This window comes from Oncorhynchus tshawytscha, linkage group LG12 (genome assembly GCF_018296145.1).
Source record: "Oncorhynchus tshawytscha isolate Ot180627B linkage group LG12, Otsh_v2.0, whole genome shotgun sequence".
NCBI classification, from domain to species: domain Eukaryota; kingdom Metazoa; phylum Chordata; class Actinopteri; order Salmoniformes; family Salmonidae; genus Oncorhynchus; species Oncorhynchus tshawytscha.
In genome coordinates this window covers 63411433-63436738 of record NC_056440.1, presented here as the reverse complement: position 1 = coordinate 63436738, position 25306 = coordinate 63411433, and the positions used below count along the sequence as shown (strand labels likewise).

Sequence of the window (25306 nt, the reverse complement as noted above, 5' to 3'; positions counted from 1 at the left end):
CCAGATTAGACCATGCATTGTTGTCCCACAAAAGGTGTTTGCAACCTCCGTAAATCGCTTTGTTCTGGTGCCTTGAAACAGTTAATATCAATGGCCGCCCATACACAAAGAGTATTGTCTAACTGTGATATGTCTTTTCAATTAGGAGGCGCTGAGAGACTTGGGCTCATTCCTGGAAAAGGTAGCTTGCTTCACTGATAGCTCTAGAGACCAGTAATTGATTACAAGGTGTGAAATGAATGAAAGTTAAGCATGGAGCTAGTGTGGCCGTCTCCCTGTAGAGGTGTGTTACTGGCCCAGGACTCTTCGTACTTCCCTCCCTGCAGCATGGACTTAAACCACTCAAAAGAGTTTGTTTACTGTCTGTAAATGTGACTGAAATGACTCAACCTGACTCAACATTTAGTACTGCAGTCAGACTGAGTCATCTGCCTTCATCTGCAGGGACAGTGTCATCACAGCCCTTTAACTCTCGGAACCGAATATTATGGTCCTACATTTGTGATGAAAGCATTGATTAGAACATGGCAGCCATCTTTGACATAGCCAAATGTGACTGGTGTGGATAGAGGGAAGCTGTGAGGGCCAGGATCTCCTTCAGGTCACATTAACAGGCAAACTGTCCACAGGGAAATGAACTCAATCCATCCTTTCACATTGTTAATTTCGACAACTGTGTTTAATTTCATCAAACTCTCTGTCAATGCCACAAGACATCTCAGTGACCCAGACTTAAACTGCCTGTCATATCTATAATGTATGTGTCTGCCTACTTCCAGCCACTTGCTGTACTGCTGGGGGATGAGCAGCAAAGCTGTAGTGAAGGTTTCTGATGCCGTTGTTAGTGTTACTGTCGCCTCCAATGGCTCTGTTCGGTCTGTGGTTATTTGGGGCCTCAACCGTGTACGGTAGACGTCCCTCATTATCAAATAAGATGCAATTCCATTATGTTTGCCTTAAAAACATTACCGCGGGCATCCGTAGCAGAAATAGCTTTGAGAGAAATAGCAAGATAAAATTAAAGCGATTCTAGTGAAATGATATTGAAATCCATAATAAGATAGTTTAATATCTATGGTAACAAAAAATATGGTATGTAACCAACCCAAGGCTTAAGGACTAATACAACTTTGTTTGAATTTCAAACTGCTGCTCCAGCATGATCCTACATTAGACACAGAGACCATGACAATTTCCTGATAGACTTTCCAGAGCCACCAGTGTATATTTGATCCCTATGCCAACTAAGCTAAATGCTAACCAAGTCAAGTCCTTTGCGCTTTAGCCAAAGGCTATGCCTTCTGTTAGACTCCTGGCTGGCTGGCTGGCTGGCTGGCTGGATTTAGAGATGGGGATGAGATAAATGACTGGTAGTGAATGGAGCACACTAAGAAGGTCAGAGGATTAGAGGCCCCTATAGGGCCCCAGGTTCACACCAGCTAAATTACTTCTGGGTAAAGACTGAGGCCCTCTCTGTTCAGTATATCACAGCAGCCAATAGAAGCACATACAACATTATGGCCACATATACTGAGTATACCAAATATTAGGAACACCTTCCTAATATTGAGTTGCATCCCCCCCTTTTGGGCATGGACTCTACAAGGTGTCGAAAGCTTTCCACAGGGATGCTGTCCCATGTTGATATACAATACTTCCCACAGTTGTGTCAAGTTAGCTGAATGTGCTTTCGGTGGTGGTCCATTCTTGAAACACATGGGGGAAAAAAGCAGTATTGCAGTTGTTGACACAAACCGGTGCACCTGGCACCTACTACCATACCCTGTTCAAACACACTTCAAACGTTTGTCTTGCCCATTCACCCTCTGAATGGCACTCATACACAACCCATGTCAATTGTTTGAAGGCTAAAAAAGTCTTCTTTAACCTGTCTCCTCCCCTTCATCTACACTGATTGAAGTGAATTTAACAAGTGACATCAATAAGGGATCATAACTTTCACCTGTGTTCACCTGGTAAGTATTTGTCATGGAAAGAGCAGGTGTCCTTAATGTTTTGTACACTCAGTGTCGTCTTGGTGAAAGTTCTGGCTGCAGTGGTGATACACTTCTACCTTCAGGAAACAAATGCCTCATTTCATGCGTCTGCAACCATGATATTGCCTGAGACTGAGGCAGTGATAGTTATAGTATGGCTACGCTATACTAACTTGGACATGGAAACATTTTCTTTTGATTCAAAATACCTGAGGGGTATGGTCAGGGGGGCCACTTTGGTTTTAGAAGTGGGGGAGATATAACCTGGCCTCGCCCATAATTTTTGGGGGCATCTAAAGCTAATTTCCTGCATTTTTACACAATCCAATATGCCGTCACTATTTAGAACAAAAAGTAAGCAAAAATGCCCACAGTCATCAAGCAGGTAAAATATCATTATTAAATATGTTTAAATGATCAATTTAAAATAAATGATAAATACAAGGGTAATTCAATAAGAAATATTGTGTTGCACCTATAACCACTAGAATAGAAAAACTAAGACTTTTGATTGTCTTTATTAAGACATCCTCTATATCAAATTTCAGCCAGCCCGACCAGCCAGCCCGAGCTGCCTGCACGCCCGAGCTGCCTGCACGCCCGAGCTGCCTGCACGCCCGAGCTGCCTGCACGCCCGAGCTGCCTGCACGCCCGAGCTGCCTGCACGACCGAGCTGCCTGCACGCCCGACCCCACCAGTCTAGTCAATAACTCAACTCTCTCACAACACAATTTCTTTCCCAGTTCCCACCTTCATTTTTGTTTAATTCCCAAGAGAAAGGTTTGGAAACAAAAATCCTCCATATAATTAATGTCATGGGCCTAATAGTACAATCTAATACACCCCACTTGCAAACGATATAGCCGGGTCAGCTCATCCTGTCCCTAGGTGTCCACCACCCTGAATTGCCACAATATAATACACCCCACTAAGCTTTAGGATCTTAGTGAAACATTCATTATTGGTTGTGGGTGTGTTACGCCAAGGCCAGAGTGACAACCCCCAGGACAGCAGACCCCCAGGGCCAGGACTGCGCAGCCAGCAATAGCCTCAATAGGTATCTCCCCAGACGTGGGCATGTTTGCAAAACAGACTCCTTTAGTCATATTGTATTCCATATAAGGCATCCAGACTTTATGAAAGTTGCCCAGTATACACTTAATCTTGTAAATGTTGTAAATGAAATTATATTGTGTGAGGATAACCAACCTTCCAATGAATGGCAATACATTTCTTAGCCACTACAAATGTTTCACATTTTACAGACACTCTTGTCCAGAGTGCCTGACAGTAATGAGTGTATACATGTTCATACTGGTCCCCCGTGGGAATCAAACCCACAACCCTGGCGTTGCAAGGCCCATGCTCTACTAACTGAGCTACATAGCTTCGCTACACAGTTTCTTCAGATAACAGCCACCAGTATCAACATTTACAAGCAAACAAAAACAGGGAGAAGGGTGGAATCTGTAGACATGCTGAAATAGAAGTACATACTCTTTGCCAGAATTAGGCCTTCACAAGACCCCAACATATGCAAATATGTCCCCTTTTGTGTTTTACACCTCCAGCAGAGGAATGCATTTCTGAGTGCATGTTATTCAGTTTCACTGGATGGTGTTAAACTGCTTGTAATTGAATTCTGAGATGGTATGAACATGACGGGGCATTTTAACATATATGTATCCAGTCATCATCAATAGCTTCTACCAGGTCTTTCTCACATTTTTGTTTTACATCTTTTGTGTCATCGTGAAAAGCCTCTATCAACCCATGGTATCGTTTGGACCTCAACTTTGAAAGTTTGTCAGACTGACTTAAAATTGCATCAGGCGTGTCCAGTGTTTGCTGCGCAGAGATCATAAAGTGCTGTATCTGCAAAACTTCACCTCAGCTCCGTCAGACTGGTCTTCCCTGGCTGCCTGACCCTGCTGAGACCCCTGTCACCATCTGATCCTTCTAAGATGAGGCACGGAAAAGCATTTCCATGGTGTACGTTTATACATTATATTATCCAAGAATAGAATCAATGGTTCAATAATTGAAATGACTATTATTCCCAGACTGTAGCTTTAAGCTGTTGACCTGTAGCTACTGTAGGTCTACCCATCAATTCAAGATGGAACTGTAATTCACTGATATTGTTAATATACTGCAAAATTCACTGGGACCAGTGTCACCATAAGACATGATGAGCAGTGTTGTGTACTGACTGTGCACTAGAGGGCTACATTCCTGCGGGATGCCAGCGGGACCTGCGGGTCCCGACAGAGATCATTGCGGCGCGGCCGGCATTTTTCATGCTGTGGGCGGTCAGACAGACGACTTTGGGATGAAAATATTTTTGTTGTCCGACAGATTGCTTTGAATGCGTTAGCCTACCTATTGTATTAAAAGCTCATATTTTTCCCATTATTCTCACACAATTCGCTGCTTCAACATCAGTAGCCATACCTCTCTTGGTTGGGCGTGAGAGATCAAGTGTGGTCTCATTGAGATAGAGTAGGCTGCCTACGTGGGCGGAGGATCATTTTGCAGTCAATTTAAATATGAAATTAATTTAAATATGATTAGACTAGTTTACTACAGTGTCTGTAAATAAATAGGCTATTGATAATGGATAGAAGTGGAGGGCGCTCAACTAACGTGAGTCGAAGTGCAATCAAAAACTTAAATCATCATTGAAAAGGCTCAACGCGCGCATAGGTTAAGCTTCTATGGTGATAAGGCGTTGCGCCGTTTCATTTTCAATAAGTATTGATGACCCATTTATTTGTCTCTGCCAGTAAATCGTCCCCCTAAAAGGTAGGCTATATCCTATTGGCCTATGCAAAACATAGGAAGTGTCGCTGTTGTCATTCTTGCTGCTTCAAGTTCAGTAGCCATACCTGCGAGATCAGGTGCGTGTGTGGTCTCAATGAAATAGAGTAGGCTATAGCCTATGTTTGGGCGGTGAAGCACTGGGCAGTTATCTGTCCAGGGAAATGTACTTCCTAAATACTTTAAAACATTTCCTAGAAATAGGCCTAGATATTGATCACCCATCTTTCCACTCCTAAAAGGCAGGCTATGAAAATAGCTCAAGAGAAAGTGCAAATCTCTCCTACTCTGCTCTCTACAAACTACATCTATCATATTGGTTGATATAGCCCAGTAATACAGATAGCCTTATAAGGGCCATGTGAGAATCTCTGGTAATTTAAACAATTTCCTAAATTATGTTTGTGCATTTGATATTGCTTATAGGGAGCTAAATTGCTGGGACCATGGCTGGAATGTGAGCTGCGTCACATACACCTAAAATAACATTGTGGGACTGCGGTTGGGTTTGGAACCAGTTCTTGCGGTAGCCGGTGGGAGTCAGACAGAAAGCCAGCGGGTGTGGGCGGAGTGCGGTATGAAAAGCTGCGGATGGTAGCAGGATGACGAAATTGGTCCCACCAGACCTCTACTGTGCACCTTTACAGTGAAGACTGTGACGTTACATTGCCATACGGACTAATAAAAACACACATTGCAGTGAAAACATTCAGAATATCAATCTTACATCGTGTGATTCAGGAAAGAATAATAGCTAACGTTAGCCAACTTTTGGCCAGCTCTCGCTAACGGTACATCAACTGGCGAAAGCTAGCCAAGTTCATTTACTTCTGTTGAAACAAAGGCTACAAAACATTTCCATACAAACAATTGCTGTTAGATAGTAATAATATTGGACAGAAAGCTAGAGCCTGGAGCTAACCTGGCTGTGGTAGCTACTAGCTAGCGTAGCGTAGCTAATTCATTCACCTCAGTTGAGAGGGGATGAAACATTAACTAATATTACATGTCAGTTACAATACTAGCTCAGCACTGTGAATAAACACATGTTTTTTTCTGTTAAGTTCAACAGCAGTTACCCTGCCAGCTAACATCAGCAAACTAAAGAATTGCCCGTTTCTACTTAGTTTGCTTTTACAACTCAGTGAAAGAGCACAACACTGAACTGGTGTTCGTCTGCCAATCGTTCGGCACGCTGTGTTTTAGAGACCACCCGCTGGTGGACAGCTAACTTCCAACATTTTTGCATGATTCTGCACGATGTAAAATCGGCGCGCTCTCGGTTCGCAAATTAGAAGTGCAAACGTTATTGGTGTGTCCGAGCCCCTAAATCCAGGGCAGTCTCATGGCGTACAGTCTTAAAGTTGAAATGTTGGAGAGTGTTAAAATACATTTAGCTTGACGTTGGTATTCATACTGTGGTCTCTTCTAATGCAGCAACCAGGGGCATCATGCTCTTTAAGTGAAGGAAGACGTGAGTGTAGTAATGTTCTGAGTGGAAGTGGAGGTTACAGACCTCCTCCACCTTACTCTGCTATCTGAGTGGAGAGGAGGCTCCATCCAGTAAGTCACATCCACAGCCAAACTGCTTGGCAGTCTCTCTCTCTCTCTCTCTCCCTCTCTCTCTCATACGCACATACAAATTGAATTTAAGTAAATTTGACAAACTGGGGCTTCTGTTATCTACCTTATTTGGACCTTATGTCCCTGTCAGCTACATTATGTTTAGGAAATCATCCATATTATCACCACCCACCCAAAAATCTGTATTTCAGACCAGGAAATTACTCATGCAGTAGAAGAAGTCACCAATTAGCATGTTTTACTCCAAAGCATTGCTTTGCATTTCTATGGAAACAAGAAACAACCGATTGCCCCACTATGTTTGCTTTTAAATCATTCTTATTAAGACTATATTTTATAGTGAATGTGAGAATATGTAGCTGTTTCCTAGAGATGTGCAGCTGTGTGGTTGGTGGAGACAGAGCTGACCTGATACAGAAGCAGTGGCAGGGTCGTAGCCAGCTGCTCCTGAGTGCTCTGAGAATATTCATCTCTTCAGTAACCACCAAAGACTGCAGCAGAGCAAAATGAGAAATGTTGTTTTATAATGAGAGCCTTAGGCAAAGATATACAGAGGCATGTCTTTTTAAGAAATTCTGTCATTATATATTCTCCTAGTGATACTGCAGAGAGGAGAAGGCATACTAAAGAACAAACTCACTCAACTGAGGGTTTAGGATGGATGCAAGAAGATCTTTAATGTTGTGGGTGTCTGCAAATGTTTATATTGCTGAGTGGCTGGGGGGGGTAAACACATCAACCTTTCACTACACTGCTCAAAAAAATAAAGGGAACACTTAAACAACACAATGTAACTCCAAGTCAATCACACTTCTGTGAAACTGTCCACTTAGGAAGCAACACTGATTGACAATAAATTGCACATGCTGTTGTGCATGCTGTGGTAACCACAGACCACTTCTCAGTTCCTATGCTTCCTGGCTGAGGTTTTGGTCACTTTTGAATGGTGGCGGTGCTTTCACTCTAGTGGTAGCATGAGACGGAGTCTACAACCCACACAAGTGGCTCAGGTAGTGCTGCTCATCCAGGATGACATATCAATGCGAGCTGTGGAAATAAGGTATGCTGTGTCTGTCAGCATAGTGTCCAGAGCATGGAGGCGCTACCAGGAGACAGGCCAGTACATCAGGAGATGTGGAGGAGGCCGTAGGAGGGCAACAACCCAGCAGCAGGACCGCTACCTCCGCCTTTGTGCAAGTAGGAGCAGGAGCAGCACTGCCAGAGCCCTGCAAAATGACCTCCAGCAGGCCACAAATGTGCATGTGTCTGCTCAAACGGTCAGAAACAGACTCCATGAGGGTGGTATGATGGCCCGACGTCCACAGGTGGGGGTTGTGCTTACAGCCCAACACTGTGCAGGACGTTTGGCATTTGCCAGAGAACACCAAGATTGGCAAATTCGCCACTGGCGCCCTGTGCTCTTCACAGATGAAAGCAGGTTCACACTGAGCACATGTGACAGAGTCTGGAGACGCCGTGGAGAACGTTCTGCTGCCTGCAACATCCTCCAGCATGACCGGTTTGGCAGTGGGTCAGTCATGGTGTGGGGTGGCATTTCTTTGGGGGTGCCGCACAGCCCTCCATGTGCTCGCCAGAGGTAGCCTGACTGCCATTAGGTACCGAGATGAGATCCTCAGACCCCTTGTGAGACCATATGCTGGTGCGGTTGGCCCTGGGTTCCTCCTAATGCAAGACAATGCTAGACCTCATGTGGCTGGAGTGTGTCAGCAGTTCCTGCAAGAGGAAGGCATTGATGCTATGGACTGGCCCGCCAGTTCCCCAGACCTCAATTGAGCACATCTGGGACATCATGTCTTGCTCCATCCACCAACGCCACATTGCACCACAGACTGTCCAGGAGTTGGCGGATGCTTTAGTCCAGGTTTGGGAGGAGATCCCTCAGGAGACCATCCGCCACCTCATCAGGAGCATGCCCAGGCGTTGTAGGGAGGTCATACAGGCACGTGGAGGCCACACACACTACTGAGCCACATTTTGACTTGTTTTAAGGACATTACATCAAAGTTGGATCAGCCTGTAGTGTGGTTTTCCACTTTCATTTTGAGTGTCACTCCAAATCCAGACCTCCATGGGTTGATACATTTGATTTCCATTGATAATTTATGTGTGATTTTGTTGTCAGCACATTCAACTATGTAAAGAAAAAAGTATTTAATAGGAATATTTCATTCATTCAGATCTAGGATGTGTTCCCTTTATTTTTTTGAGCAGTGTATATCAGATAGTGGAGTCTGTGATGATGATGATATTCCCTAGGGTATCACCTCTGTCGTGTGTTATCTCTCATACCTTCAAATAGATCCTGGTAAAGAACTCACATGCCCAAAGAGCCAATCAGAGGGGTTGTTGGTAGTGTTTATTCCCGTAAAACATTGAGGCTATAGAGTTAGGATTAGGGCTGTACTTGACAGTAGCCATTCAAATGGTCTCCCTCTCTCTCTCCTGCCTGCTCTTCCTCTCTGCAGTGCGGCCTTGTCTATTTGCTCTCAGCCTATCCACTCATATCAGACACGATCAGCCCGGCAGATTGTCGGCAGAGGTGCTGATAGCTGTCACTAGCGATTCCCTCCTACACATCTTCTGCCCTCTTGTAGTCAGACCCTTGTTTGAAAAACTAATTAAACATTTTGAGAACAAGACTTGTTAAACTGATTATTGCAACCTAAAGTTTGCCTCAGCTGTTACGGCCGAAGGAGGAACGAAATGGAAGTGGTGAGAAATCGATAGTCCACTCTGCCTCTTCCGACATCTTAATGCCAGTCTCTCCTGAGAGGAGGGCATGCTGAAGTGATGGAGTCTCAGTCAGCTACAGGAGACGTCAGAGGAGTTTTTAATGGAGGTCTCGGCAGAGCTGACAAGCAGTGAGGAGCTGAGGTGGGGGATAGACTGGCCAGCAGTGGTATGACTGGACTAGACACTGTGGTTCCAGTCCTAGTTCTTCTCATACTAGGCTAGTGTTTATCAACTCCCCTGCCACACATTCCCTCCCTCCCTCCCTCAGTCTGAAACATGCTTAGGATGCTAACATGCTTAATTACTCCTCATACTGGGTATACAGTCTGATTCTGGTACACTGTAGACTAAGGATGAGAAAATCGTGTTAACCTTGCTGGAATGAGATTTGAAATCACCCCACTGAATTTACCTGAGGATTAGATGCCCCACACACTGTTTAAATGCACGGCCAAATCAGTATTTATATGGATGTTTTACACTGAAAACTATTCCTAGCTGTGAGAGTATTAAACCAAAACCTCTGATGCCGACAGTTTGTTTTCACTAGACACTAGATAAGATTGCGAATTTCTTTATGGCCCTATTTTTTAGATTTGTAAGCAATTTTTTATAGCACAGTCAGACATTTTGGATATTTATCTGGAGGGATTTTTTTAAAAGAGATTGTATTGAATTATAGTGAAACGGATCGGAGATGAAAGTACATTTTCATTATTGTGAGTGCTCTGTCTCTGTCTGTAGGTTAGTCTTTATGCAGGGTGAGACACTAGTGTCTTAGTGAGAAGTTAATCTAGGGCCTCCCGGGTGGTGCAGTGGTTAAGGGCGCTGTACTGCAGCGCCAGCTGTGCCACCAGAGACTCTGGGTTCGCGCCCAGGCTCTGTCGTCCGGGTTAGGGAGGGCTTGGCCGGTAGGGATATCCTTGTCTCATCGCGCACCAGCGACTCCCGTGGCGGGCCGGGCGCAGTGTGCACTAACCAAGGTTGCTAGGTGTACGGTGTTTCCAACCGGCTGGCTTCCAGGTTGGATGTGCGCTGTGTTAAGAAGCAGTGCGGCTTGGTTGGGTTGTGTATCGGAGGACGCATGACTTTCAACCTTCGTCTCTCCCGAGCCCGTATGGGAGTTGTAGCGATGAGACAAGATAGTAGCTACTAACAATTGGATACAACGAAATTGGGGAGAAAAAGGGGGTAAAATGTAAAAAAATAAAATAAAAAGTTATTTGGAGACTAGGTCTAGCTCAGTACAGCCAATACCAGACAATTGTTCCCCTAACCCAGCCATTCCATGTTTAATCCAGGCTGTCTCAAGGGAACGTGGCCATTGAGGTGCAAGGCTGCAGGGAGGGTCGGAGGAACTACTGGACTGGTATTCACGTCTGGATCAATCACATCAGTAGTCAAACTCATTGAGGAGGGCAGGTGACCTCCCACTGCAACTCACTATTCTAAACTCTCAGCAGCGTTGTGCTAAATGGTGAAGTAAAGGCAGGGAACCTAGAGCCAAGCATCCATCCCAGGAGAAAGGTCACAAGCTACTTCCTGATGTGCATGAAAGACAGCTTAGAGTTTTAGAATGGGCTAATGGTACTGCATGCAGGCCTTATTCCTATCCCAGCCCAGTCACACACACCCACAACAAACAACACATGCACACATGCACAGAGGCATACACATACACATGTGCACAGACACACACGAAACACCGCCCGCCACCTCCAGATGGCTTTTATGGGTTCATCTGTGAAAAAAGTGTGGTTAGAAAATTATTTCTTCCAATAACTGCAGAGTCACTATTCTGTCTTAAATGCACCCACGTGCACATCATATTTTTGTGTTTTCCTCAAGACCATGGCATCAAATCAGGGCAATAATGTCAGACAAATTGTGTAAGTAAATGTGAGCTGGGTTGCCGAAAAGCAATTCATTGAAATGCAAGAAATGGGGGAGAATGCTCAGTGCAAAGATGCTGACAGGACAAAAAGCTGTGCTCATCCATCTCAGTTTGCCAAGTTTTTCCTCTCCCGGTGAGGTGAGCTCCTCCTTGTCCTCCCTTTCTGTGAGATATGCACCCGGGGACAGTCAGAGGACAGGCGGCAGAGAGGCAGCGCTACCTCTAGCAGCTAGCCCTTTCATGCTGTAGGCAGAGGCAATGTTTTTGATCACCTTCTCTGACCGTGATGAAGTGTGACAATGGGTGTGAGTCTGAAACAAACGCAAAGTCGGCCATTCAATTCAATTGTTCCCCCAAATGCAAAAAAGGAAATCATGTCTTCTCTCTGGCTGTCTTCTAGTCTGGCTGAGCCTTGACCTCTGACACTGCTCTGGCTTCTTGTTTTGTTCAGTGTTGTTGTTATGACTGCCAGCCTATCACAGTCCTCCCAGATCTCACAACTGCTAAACGAATGGAAGGAAATAAAGCTTTAAATCACCAGACTGCTTATTGTTGATTGGTGATTGCAGAGCTGTTGTTCCCAGCGAGGTGTGAACTCAGCAGACTGGGTTGTGAATGTGATTTAGGTCGACTGGCTGCTATTGTCCGAATGAGTTCTACGTGCTTTCGTCTATTTCCTGTTCTTCCTCTCTGCAGTGTGGCCTTGACTTCTTCTTCTGGGCCATGGGGGATACTAGACCCTCCAGCAGGGTTGGGCCTCAGTGTCCAACCACCCTAGGGCTATCCTCCAGTCCACCCTGCCTCCCTGTGATCTCCACTGAACCACTGTCTGTCCCCTGATCCTCTCACATCACACCAGCCCTGAGCCGCTCTGAAGGCCAGAGCTGCCAGGCCTTTGGTTTAGCCTCATAATGAAAGAGGCAGCTTATTGACCCCCTCTATGCTCCTCCTCATTCCATAGTCTGCCTGGAATGCACCCTGGGGCTCCTGTTAGCCTGTGGTGGGGTGTCTGTCTGTCTGTCTGTCTGTCTGTCTGTCTGTCTGTCTGTCAGGGGACATCATTCTCCTTCGGTCCCAGTTAAGGAGGTGTTTTTTGTCCCATGTAAATGTAAAACTCAGCTGACACCCGCAGATAGAGAAAGCAGCTTTGATCCTTCGTCTGTCACAACGATGTAGAACTGAGACAATCTGAGACGACAGGCCAGGACTGAGCACTTTATTCCACCGTAGGCACTGGCTGGACTTAAAACACTCTGGCTCCAGGAAAATGAATGCCAATCTGGGCTTTCACCTTCAGCTTGGCCTGCGTGAGGCCCCTGTGTGTCTTAAAGAATGAATGGGGAGTTAAATGTATTTTTTGGTCATGCAGGGCCTCTATTAAGAGTCCATATCTAGGTGGTGTTTAATCATACTGCATTCACTCCCATAAAAAATAAATATTTTTACCTTTTTGTTAGGCTTCCTTTCGACACCTACACTCAAGTCGACCTGCCTGATAATATTTAAGGGCTGTAGTCCAGCCCAACCTCCAAGTCTTATCTCACTGTAATTACTGTAAAGTGATGTTTACATAAATAGACCTGTGTTTTGCTTCTATAAACTGTATGTGTTGAGGTCAGTGCAGAGCCCAGAAGTTGCACCTCTGTGGCCCCATTACTGCAGCTCTGCAGTCTCCCGACTTTCAATGATGTAACAGGCAGCCCAAAACACTCCATCCTCACCCCAGCAGAGAAGGAATGGGTGGAGGGGAAAGAGACGATAGGTAAACAGAGCCATTAGAGACAAATCTCTTTCTGAAGAAAACAAAATCACATCATCAAACAAGAGAAAAAGAAAAATATGATCCTGCAGCCCTTTGGGGCCCCAGCGCTGAAATGATAGCCGACTACGACATCTGTCTTGATCAGCCTGCCCTTAGGGATCGAGAAAACGGAGGGAGGGGTGAGAGAGAGGGAGAAGCTGAGAGCACAGCTCTGCTCTGCTTCAAAGTGCCAGACACATTCATTACTTCTCTGTCTTATTATAGCTCTATGTGGACATTTCATGCACGAAGCAGAGTGTACAGCGAGCAGAACACGGTACTACCTAGTATTCATCTGTAATTTTGGCCTTTGCATTTGGAATTAACACGGTCACAGTGGTTATCCTTTAAATAGCACGGAGCAAAGAGCTCTACAGAGAGACAGTGGAGCTCATCAGTCATGGTTGGCCCAAGGAACTATATACTGCTTTGTCAAAATGACAAGATGGACTATCTACGTTTTCTCCTTTCTCTATATGACAAGTTGCTGTTGATATCGGTTTGGGCTGGAACAGAGTTTATTAGAAGCCAATCTGTAGCAACACATCCAGCACATCCACATCTGTCACATTTCAATGATGATTATGGTCGGCCAAAACACCCTTATATTAAACATTATCAGTCACTCTGAAAACCAATTTTTTGTTGATTGAATATAGCACCAGGATCGCATCATAAGCCCTCCTAAATATATGCCAAAATATATATAGTGTATGATTCTTCATGGCATATTATACAATAGCCATGTAATATGGTTAATCATAAATAGGATTACGTGGTTATGCATAATCTTGCTTCCCATAATGTGTTCTAATAATCACATACGTATGAAGGCTCTCATGGCCACATACTGTCAAAACATGTTTTGATTCAAACACTCAACTTACTTGGCCAAATAAAGGTAAACAAACAGATAGGAGGTGAAATGAACCTTTTCTGTCTTACTCAGAGAATGCCACCCCAACTGCCCCCCCTAGAGCTCTCCATTTCTCTGCATCCTGTCTCATCTACCATTATGACACATTCCTGGCCCTCCTCATCCACTGCAATGGACAGAAGTCCCCTCTCTCTCTCTGTCTCTCTCTCTCTGTCTCTCTCTGTCTCTCTCTCTCTCTCTCTCTCTCTCTCTCTCTCTCTCTCTCTCTCTCTCTCTCTCCCAATAGGAAGGAGACTTCCTATTGACCTCCATCTTGGCTGTGCAATAGTGTGTCTCTGTCCTCTCCGTCTGTCCTGTGCCAAGTCCTTACAGATGCTTGGTCATTTCTCCATCCCAACGCTAGTCAATTTCGAGACTTTTTACAATTATCTTCCCAGAGTGTGTTCTCTGAAGGAGGCCAGTTTGTATTATAGCCAGCCTTCAAGCTATTTAGTGTCTCAAGCTGTTTTTCCTCCTCTACTTTATTCCGTTACATTGGAATGCCCTGGGGAAATTTGGGGATGTCTGCAATATCTTTGTCTTGCTGACCAGATTTTTGTTGGTTTTATCTTGTCAAGAAGCTGTCTCTCACTTTGATATTTCATTCTCTCTAGAGTGAATTGTGTGCTAAACTGTCTGATAGACAGTCATTCTCACAACCGTCAGAAAAATGCTCCGCTTCGTTTTTTCTTTTTTCATTGGCAGTGTAGCATCAGAATTATACAAATACAACATCATATTTGATTTCTATTTATGATTAATAGGATAAAACCGAGTGATGTCATTGGGCATCATTACTCCAGATGACAGGTTGTGAATGCAGCAGAAGGCATGAGGATACCTAGTGCCCACATCCTCTTTCGCAGTGCCAAGGCTGTTGGGTAGAAAAAGACAACACAAAGTACTCCAACTGCTGAGATATCTCTGCCATCTGGCCATGTTTTTAACACTCAAGTGTTTGTTAAATGGATCTCGATGAATCACCACATCTTGTTCATTTCAAATAAAGTAAATGTTCCCTAACATCCAGATGATACAAGCATGATATAAGGAGGGTGATGATGATGATAATCTGTAATATGGTGACAATAATGATGTGGTAAGGGCACATACAGTTGAAGTCAGAAGTTTACAAACACCTTTAGCCAAATACATTAAAACTCAGTTTTTCACAATTCCTGACATTTAATCCTAGTAAAAAATCCCTGTTTTAGGTCAGTTAGGATCACCACTTTATTTTAAGAATGTGAAATGTCAGAATAATAGTAGAGAGAATGATTTATTTCAGCTTTTATTTCTTTCATCACATTCCCAGTGGGTCAGAAGTTTACATACACTCAATTAGTATTTGGTAGCATTGCCTTTACATTGTTTAACATGGGTCAAATGTTTCGAGTAGCCTTCCACAAGCTTCCCACAATAAGTTTTGGCCCATCCCTCCTGACAGAGCTGGTGTAACTGAGTCAGGTTTGTAGGTCTTTTTCAGTTCTACCCACAAATTTTCTATAGGATTGAGGTCAGGGCTTTGTGGTGGCCACTCCAATACCTTGACTTTGTTGTCCTTAAGCCATTTTGCCACAACTTTGGAAGTATGCTTGGGGTCTGTCCATTTGGAAGACCCATTTGCGACCAAGCTTTAACTTCTTGACTGATGTCTTGAGATGTTGCTTTAATATATCCACATAATTTTCCTTCCTCATGATGTCACCTATTTTGTGAAGTGCACCAGTCCCTTCTGCAGCAAAGCACCCCCACAACATGATGCTGCCACCCCCGTGCTTCACGGTTGGGATGGTGTTCTTCGGCTCGAAAGCCTCCCCCTTTTTCCTTCAAACATAACGATGGTCATTATGGCCAAACAGTTCTATTTTTGTTTCATCAGACCAGAGGACATTTCTCCAAAAGGTACAATCTTTGTCCCCATGTGCAGCTGCAAACCGTAGTTTGGCTTTTTTTTTTTGTGGAGCATTGTCTTCTTCCTTGCTGAGCGGCCTTTCAGGTTATGTCGATATAGGACTCGATTTACTGTGGATATAGATAATGTTGTACCTGTTTCCTCCAGCATCTTCACAAGGTCCTTTGCTGTTGTTCTGGGATTGATTTGCACTTTTCGCACCAAAGTACGTTCATCTCTAGGAGACAGAATGTGTCTCCTTCCTGAACGGTATGACGGTTGCGTCGTCCCATGGTGTTTATACTTGCATACTATTGTTTGTACAGATGAACGTGGTCTTGGCTGATTTCTTTTAATTTTCCAATGATGTCAAAGAGGCACTGAGTTTGAAGTTAGGCCTTGAAATACATCACCTCCAATGGACTCAAATTATGTCAATTAGCCTATCAGAAGCTTCTAAAGCCATGACATCATTTTCTGGAATTTTCCCTGCTGTTTAAAGGCACAGTCAACTTAGTGTATTTAAACTTCTGACCTACTGGAATTGTGATACAGTGAATTAATCTGTCTAACCAATTGTTGGAAAAATGACTGCACAAAGTAGATGTCCTAACCGAGTTGCCAAAACTATAGTTTGTTAACAAGAAATTTGTGGAGTGGTTGAAAATTTGTTTTAATGACTCTAACCTGTGCATGTAATCTTCTGACTTCAACTGTATAATGGTGAGATGATGGTGATGGTTATGGGAATGGTGATAGGCAGCCATAGCGGTGGGGAGGATGGGGTAGTCATGGTGATGACCATGTTGAGTGCCCTCCTCTCTACTAACTGTATCTGTCTCCTTTTCTGTATCTTCCTCCCTCCTCCTTTCTCGATCTCTCTCCCCCTCTCCCAGGTCAGAACATGGTGTTTCCCCCGGTGGCTCTGTGGGTGACTGTGGGCCTGGCTGTGTGTCTGCTGGGTCTGCTCATCGCCCTGGCTGCAGTCTGCCGTAGGAAGATCAAGGAGAGCTGTGAGGAGGACAGAGCAGGTACCTGTCTGTATGTCTGTCTGAACAACTGTGAGAAGGATCAAAGAGACCCACTCAACTCTGCAGTCTGTCTCAACAGCACCGCTCTGTTGTCTTTCTGAACAACACTTTTCACAAGAACACACTGAGCTGTTCCATAAACACATGCAGAGACTACACTTGAACACCCATTTCAATGGAGATAGTTGGGCACCTCTTAAGAAACAACTCCCAAAATCCCATATGAATCTTCCAAGGTTAAAGAAGGGTGTGATTGGGTGCTTTCTTTCATCTTTGCATAAGCATAACAGTATAAAGATTAGAGAAAATGTTATTAGAGCCAAAAGTGATGAAAGTGAGAGAGAAACATTGATGATATAATACCGACATTAAAATAGAGATTATTATAGAGGTGTGTTTTTTTATTGTTCTATTGTGTGTAGAGTTGATGAGGTGAATAATGTACAGACCCGTCCTGCTTTCAGACCCTTCTGAGGACACTAGTTCAAATGCAAAATGGCTGTCCCAATGATTTCCCCAAACCCTCACAGAGTAGCCCTGCCTGACCTGTATAATAGTGAAACTGGAGCCCAGGTTATGTGGAAGACACAGTGGGAGGAAAGTGGTGGTTACCAGGGATGACAGTGGGAGGAGAGTGGTGGTTACCAGGGATGACAGCAGGAGGAGAGTGGTGGTTACCAGGGATGACAGCAGGAGGAGAGTGGTGGTTACCAGAGATGACAGCGGGAGGAGGATGGTAGTTACCAGGGATGACAGCGGGAGGAGGATGGTAGTTACCAGGGATGACAGCGGGAGGAGGATGGCAGTTACCAGGGATGACAGCGGGAGGAGTATGGTAGTTACCAGGGATGACAGCGGGAGGAGGCTGGCGGTTACCAGGGATGACAGCGGGAGGAGTATGGTAGTTACCAGGGATGACAGCGGGAGGAGGCTGGCGGTTACCAGGGATGACAGCGGGAGGAGAGTGGTGGTTGCCAAGGATGACAGCGAGAGGAGAGTGGTGGTTACCAGGGATGACAGTGGGAGGAGAGTGGTGGTTACCAGGGATGACAGTGGGAGGAGAGTGGTGGTTACCAGGGATGACAGCAGGAGGAGGCTGGTGGTTACCAGGGATGACAGAGGGAGGAGAGTGGTGGTTACCAGGGAAGAGAGTGGTGGTTACCAGGGATGACAGAGGGAGGAGAGTGGTGGTTACCAGGGATGCCAGCGGGAGGAGGCTGGTGGTTACCAGGGATGACAGCGGGAGAAGGCTGGCGGTTACCAGGGTTGACAGCGGGAGGAGAGTGGATGTTACCAGGGATGACAGCGGGAGGAGAGTGGTGGTTGCCAGGGATGACAGCGGGAGGAGAGTGGTGGTTACCAGGGAAGAGGATGACAGCAGAGGGAGGAAGTGGTGGAGGGATGAGGCTGGTGGTTACCAGGGATGACAGCAGGGGAGGAGAGTGGTGGTTGCCAGGGATGACAGCTGGTGGAGGAGAGTGGTGGTTACCAGGGATGACAGCGGGAGGAGAGTGGTGGTTACCAGGGATGACAGCGAGATGAGTGGTGGTTACCAGGGATGACAGCGGGAGGAGTGTGGTGGTTACCAGGGATGACAGCGGGAGGAGAGTGGTGGTTACCAGAGATGACAGAGGGAGGAGAGTGGTGGTTACCAGGGATGACAGCGGGAGGAGAGTGGTGGTTACCAGAGATGACAGAGGGAGGAGAGTGGTGGTTACCAGGGATGACAGTGGGAGGAGAGTGGTGGTTACCAGGGATGACATGTTAACATGAGGTGCCAGTGTCATAGACAGCTGGTTCAGAATCTTAACACCCAGACTGTGTTTGTATCTATATATGATTATCTGCTGCTGTGGAGGGATGCTGTGACCCCGTCTGTCTGCAGGAAGTTCATTTAGAAGAGTCTGATAATTAGCACTACTGAATAGCTGGGGACGGCTTGCAGGCAGAGTAGGGACTGACTGAGAGAACTCGGTTTTGAGCCGAGATGTATGGTGGGGAGCCGGTGGCCTGGCTGTAATGAGATGTACTCCGAGTGGAGGAGACATTTAAATAAAGGTCAGCCAGTGTCTGCACTGGTCCCTGGGGTTTAAAAATATATCTGGAACCGACACACACGCACAGGCAAGAATAATTATAGCTCGATGGAACATATGAAATCAAAATGAAATGGAAAGAGAGAGGGAGAGAGTATTACAATACATTCCCAGTGTTTCCCTGATATTCATTTCATATATACTGCAAAATATAAAACATGCAAATAAAATTATAATATATTTATTTTTCTGCCCCCCCGCACTGCTGAAAAGAATCCTAGGGGAAACACTGATTCCATACCATGAGCAAAAGGTCTTGTGGGGTCGCAGACCTGTTCTCGAGTAACCAGAAGGAGCAGGCTGCTCCTCCAGTAGTAGTAGAGATAGAGGGTTGATAAACTGGCGGTGCACCACTCAACTAAATGAGAGGTTAAGTCTCATTCTGTTCCCTGTCTGTGAATGTTTCCAAGTTCTTTAGGATCCTTGTTTGCCGAGTTGAAGAGTAACATACATTGACTTCTTCACGTAGCACGCAGACTCGCACACCCATATAAATTGATACCCTATGAATACAGATGTGGAGATGTGTTGAAGTGCACATTCACAGCTGTTGGAACTGCAGGAAGCAGGAAAGTGCAACCTAATTGAGGCTGTCTTATCTTTTAATGGTGTTCTTGGTTTTGGCCAGATTGAAGTTGACTCTCTCCTCTGAAACTCTGGGTAGTGAGGGTAGAGGGGTCAAAAGTAGTCCAAAACAGAGTAAGCCATTTTTCTTCCCTGTCATATTGTATATGGAGCAGTGGATGTGTATCCTAACTGGGCAGAGCAGCAAGTGGGATTGGAGTCTGGGAGATGAAAGCTCAATTTATTCTAGTATTTGTTGCAGTACATCTTTCTTCCTTACTTCCTTTTTTCTTTGCTTCCCTTTTTCCTTCCTTCCTTCCTTCCTTCCTTCCTTCCTTCCTTCCTTCCTTCCTTCCTTCCTTCCTTTCTTGCATAATGAATGTGTATACCGTACATGTCCAACATATTCTGTAAATGGACCAGTGTACCATATTCCTGAAGCTCATTTTATATTCAAATGAGCGTGTGATTTAATCAGACGTACCACCGGAGTGTGTTATGTGGAGTGTGCTATGTGGAGTGTGCTATGTGGAGTGTGTTATGTGGAGTGTGTTATGTGGAGTGTGCTATGTGGAGTGTGTTATGTGGAGTGTGTTATGTGGAGTGTGTTATGTGGAGTGTGTTATGTGGAGTGTGTTATGTGGAGTGTGTTATGTGGAGTGTGTTATGTGGAGTGTGTTATGTGGAGTGTGTTATGTGGAGTGTGTTATGTGTCGGTGACATGGGACGAATGGCCCTCTGTGATAGATGAAGGTCATCGTGGGGACATGGATGATTCACATCACTCCCCTGGGTACAGGGGATATCTGTCCTCCGTGAGCTTCCATCTTCCAGGTGCTTCATCCAGCTGCTGCACTCACTTGTTATTTATCCCTGCATGCGTATGGGATGTAACTAATCACTTAAATAACCTTCTTATATTGGACCTAAACTCTGAAATCCATCTCAGAGTTTTACGATGGCCGCTTCCCCTTGCCAGAGCAGATTTCACTCAAACTCTGTGGATGGCAGCCACCATTTTGACTTTGACATAGAGGCGTCTCTGAAATGCTTGGTTCATCCTGGTACTGTAGAAGTGTCCCTGGAGGCTGCTCGTCCCATAGTGTCAGAGGTTGTTTTTTATTTCACCTTTATTTAACCAGGTAGGCTAGTTGAGAACAAGTTCTCATTTACAACTGTGACCTGGCCAAGATAAAGCATAGCAGTGTGAACAGACAACGACACAGAGTTACACATGGAGTAGACAATAAACAAGTCAATAACACAGTAGGAAAAAAAAGAGAGAGTCTATATACATTGTGTGCAAAAGGCATGAGGAGGTAGGCAAATAATTACAATTTAGAAGATTAACACTGGGGTGATAAATGGTCAGATGGTCATGTGCAGGTAGAGATATTGGTGTGCAAAAGAGCAGAAAAGTAAATAAATAAAAACAGTATGGGGATGAGGTAGGTAAATTGGGTGGGCTATTTACCGATGGACTATGTACAGCTGCAGCGATCGGTTAGCTGCTCAGATAGCAGATGTTTAAAGTTGGTGAGGGAGATAAAAGTCTCCAACTTCAGTGATTTTTGCAATTCGTTCCAGTCACAGGCAGCAGAGAACTGTAAGGAAAGGCGGCCAAATGAGGTGTTGGCTTTAGGGATGATCAGTGAGAGACACCTGCTGGAGCGCGTGCTACGGGTGGGTGTTGCCATCGTGACCAGTGAACTGAGATAAGGCAGAGCTTTACCTAGCATGGACTTGTAGATGACCTGGAGCCAGTGGGTCTGGCGACGAATATGTAGCGGGGGCCAGCCGACTAGAGAATACAGGTGGGTGGTATAAGGTGCAGGACAGGAGGTGTTGGCTGTTAACTGAGGAGAGGCGGCTCAAGGTCTCTCACAGAACATTTACACTCCACATTCATTATTCATATTTTAGAACCAACTTTTAGAGTTAGAGTGTGACGTCATAGTGCTGAGGTAAAGGGTGAGAGAGAGAGAGAGAGAGAGAGAGAGGAGGTCGGTGATTCTATTCCCGCTGTCTTCATCATAAAAAATAAATGCTGTAAAGGTTTCGAGTGAATGTTTGTTTAAACTAACTGTCCTTTTGGCACCATAATTTAGAGGAGGACAGCTGCTCAAATATGTGTCCTTCTCAAATGGATTCCTGTGAAATCCTCACAGATAATCATTCTGAGGAGGGATCCAGAAATAGGTAGGTATGCCCTGCGAAGAAAGGGGGAAAACAACTCACTTGAAAAGCTGGAGATTTGAATGAATCACTCTGAGAAATTATAACCTGTGGGCATACACATACTGTCTGAGTGTGGTGTTTTCAAAATGCGAATACAAAATGGACTTGAAGGAATGTGGAACGGAAATGGAATAGTGTGATGTATGAAGGACTGTGGACACTACAATAGAAGCAGCATATATATTTTAAATGAAACATACCAATCTTTTTACTGCTGCAATTTTTTTTGTTATTTTGCAAGGATTTTCTTTCTCTGTCAGTCTTGTAAATTGCAGCATACAAAAAAACTCAGAGACAATATTGTTGCTTTCACGTTTAATTTGGTCCAATGGTCAGTTGAATCTGGGCATTCGGTAAGTGTCTGACACTAAATGCAGACTCTCTCTCTTAACACAATGGAGCTGAGGATGGTGTCAGGAAATTCAAATCAGCCGTCCTCTGGTTCCTCTGTTCCTGGTCTATTTTTGGAGTGTTTATTTTTTATTTTTTTATTTTACCTTTATTTAACCAGGTAGGCAAGTTGAGAACAAGTTCTCATTTACAATTGCGACCTGGCCAAGATAAAGCAAAGCAGTTCGACAGATACAACGACACAGAGTTACACATGGAGTAAAACAAACATACAGTCAATAATACAGTATAAACAAGTCTATATACAATGTGAGCAAATGAGGTGAGAAGGAGGTAAAGGCAAAAGGCCATGGTGGCAAAGTAAATACAATATAGCAAGTAAAACACTGGAATGGTAGTTTTGCAATGGAAGAATGTGGAAGTAGAAATAAAAATAATGGGGTGCAAAGGAGCAAAATAAATAAATAAATAAAAATTAAATACAGTTGGGAAAGAGGTAGTTGTTTGGGCTAAATTATAGGTGGGCTATGTACAGGTGCAGTAATCTGTGAGCTGCTCTGACAGTTGGTGCTTAAAGCTAGTGAGGGAGATAAGTGTTTCCAGTTTCAGAGATTTTTGTAGTTCGTTCCAGTCATTGGCAGCAGAGAACTGGAAGGAGAGGCGGCCAAAGAAAGAATTGGTTTTGGGGGTGACTAGAGAGATATACCTGCTGGAGCGTGTGCTACAGGTGGGAGATGCTATGGTGACCAGCGAGCTGAGATAAGGGGGACTTTACCTAGCAGGGTCTTGTAGATGACATGGAGCCAGTGGGTTTGGCGACGAGTATGAAGCGAGGGCCAGCCAACGAGAGCGTACAGGTCGCAATGGTGGGTAGTATATGGGGCTTTGGTGATAAAACGGATTGCACTGTGATAAACTGCATCCAATTTGTTGAGTAGGGTATTGGAGGCTATTTTGTAAATGACATCGCCAAAGTCGAGGACTGGTAGGATGGTCAGTTTTACAAGGGTATGTTTGGCAGCATGAGTGAAGGATGCTTTGTTGCGAAATAGGAAGCCAATTCTAGATTTAACTTTGGATTGGAGATGTTTGATATGGGTCTGGAAGGAGAGTTTACAGTCTAACCAGACACCTAAGTATTTGTAGTTGTCCACGTATTCTAAGTCAGAGCCGTCCAGAGTAGTGATGTTGGACAGGCTGGTAGGTGCAGGTAGCGATCGGTTGAAGAGCATGCATTTAGTTTTACTTGTATTTAAGAGCAATTGGAGGCCACGGAAGGAGAGTTGTATGGCATTGAAGCTTGCCTGGAGGGTTGTTAACACAGTGTCCAAAGAAGGCCGGAAGTATACAGAATGGTGTCGTCTGCGTAGAGGTGGATCAGGGATTCACCAGCAGCAAGAGCGACCTCATTGATGTATACAGAGAAGAGAGTCGGTCCAAGAATTGAACCCTGTGGCACCCCATAGAGACTGCCAGAGGTCCGGACAGCAGACCCTCCGATTTGACACACTGAACTCTATCAGAGAAGTAGTTGGTGAACCAGGCGAGGCAATTATTTGAGAAACCAAGGCTGTCGAGTCTGCCGATGAGGATGTGGTGATTGACAGAGTCGAAAGCCTTGGCCAGATCAATGAATACGGCTGCACAGTAATGTTTCTTATCGATGGCGGTTAAGATATCGTTTAGGACCTTGAGCGTGGCTGAGGTGCACCCATGACCAGCTCTGAAACCAGATTGCATAGCAGAGAAGGTATGGTGAGATTCGAAATGGTCGGTAATCTGTTTGTTGACTTGGCTTTCGAAGACCTTAGAAAGGCACGGTAGGATAGATATAGGTCTGTAGCAGTTTGGGTCAAGAGTGTCCCCCTTTGAAGAGGGGGATGACCGCAGCTGCTTTCCAATCTTTGGGAATCTCAGACGACACGAAAGAAAGGTTGAACAGGCTAGTAATAGGGGTGGCAACAATTTCGGCAGATAATTTTAGAAAGAAAGGGTCCAGATTGTCTAGCCCGGCTGATTTGTAGGGGTCCAGATTTTGCAGCTCTTTCAGAACATCAGCTGAATGGATTTGGGAGAAGGAGAAATGGGGAAGGCTTGGGCGAGTTGCTGTTGGGGGTGCAGTGCTGTTGTCCGGGGTAGGAGTAGCCAGGTGGAAAGCATGGCCAGCCGTAGAAAAATGCTTATTGAAATTCTCAATTATGGTGGATTTATCATTGGTGACAGTGTTTCCTATCTTCAGTGCAGTGGGCAGCTGGGAGGAGGTGTTCTTATTCTCCATGGACTTTACAGTGTCCCAGAACTTTTTTGAGTTAGTGTTGCACGAAGCAAATTTCTGCTTGAAAAAGCTAGCCTTGGCTTTTCTAACTGCCTGTGTATAATGGTTTCTAGCTTCCCTGAACAGCTGCATATCACGGGGCTGTTCGATGCTAATGCAGAACGCCATAGGATGTTTTTGTGTTGGTTAAGGGCAGTCAGGTCTGGGGAGAACCAAGGGCTATATCTGTTCCTGGTTCTAAATTTCTTGAATGGGGCATGTTTATTTAAGATGGTTAGGAAGGCATTTTAAAAAAATATCCAGGCATCCTCTACTGACGGGATGAGATCAATATCCTTCCAGGATACCCCGGCCAGGTCGATTAGAAAGGCCTGCTCGCAGAAGTGTTTCAGGGAGCGTTTTACAGTGATGAGTGGAGGTCGTTTGACCGCTGACCCATTACGGATGCAGGCAATGAGGCAGTGATCGCTGAGATCTTGGTTGAAGACAGCAGAGGTGTATTTAGAGGGGAAGTTGGTTAGGATGATATCTATGAGGGTGCCCGTGTTTAAGGCTTTGGGGAGGTACCTGGTAGGTTCATTGATAATTTGTGTGAGATTGAGGGCATCAAGTTTAGATTGTAGGATGGCTGGGGTGTTAAGCATGTTCCAGTTTAGGTCACCTAGCAGCACGAACTCTGAAGATAGATGGGGGGCAATCAGTTCACATATGGTGTCCAGAGCACAGCTGGGGGCAGAGGGTGGTCTATAGCAGGTGGCAACGGTGAGAGACTTGTTTTTAGAGAGGTGGATTTTTAAAAGTAGAAGTTCAAATTGTTTGGGTACAGACCTGGATAGTAGGACAGAACTCTGCAGGCTATCTTTGCAGTAGATTGCAACACCGCCCCCTTTGGCAGTTCTATCTTGTCTGAAAATGTTGTAGTTTGGAATTAAAATTTCTGAATTTTTGGTGGTCTTCCTAAGCCAGGATTCAGACACAGCTAGAACATCCGGGTTGGCTGAGTATGCTAAAGCAGTGAATAGAACAAACTTAGGGAGGAGGCTTCTAATGTTAACATGCATGAAATGTGTGCGTGTGTGTAGGTGTGCTTG

General features: G+C 44.9%; 1 protein-coding gene across 3 annotated transcripts in view; it reads left to right on the top strand.

Moving 5' to 3' along the window:
* The window catches only part of LOC112263642 (CD276 antigen), an 86528-nt gene that overhangs the window by 37173 nt on the left and 24049 nt on the right, over positions 1-25306 (top strand). For all 3 annotated transcript variants that reach the window (XR_006084718.1, XM_024440111.2, XM_024440110.2), the window contains exon 5: positions 16557-16691. Coding sequence is in view for 2 of the 3 variants with exons in the window: in XM_024440111.2 (XP_024295879.1) it covers positions 16557-16691 (135 nt within the window). In the remaining variant the exon portion in view is untranslated. The remainder of the gene's footprint in view (positions 1-16556; positions 16692-25306) is intronic.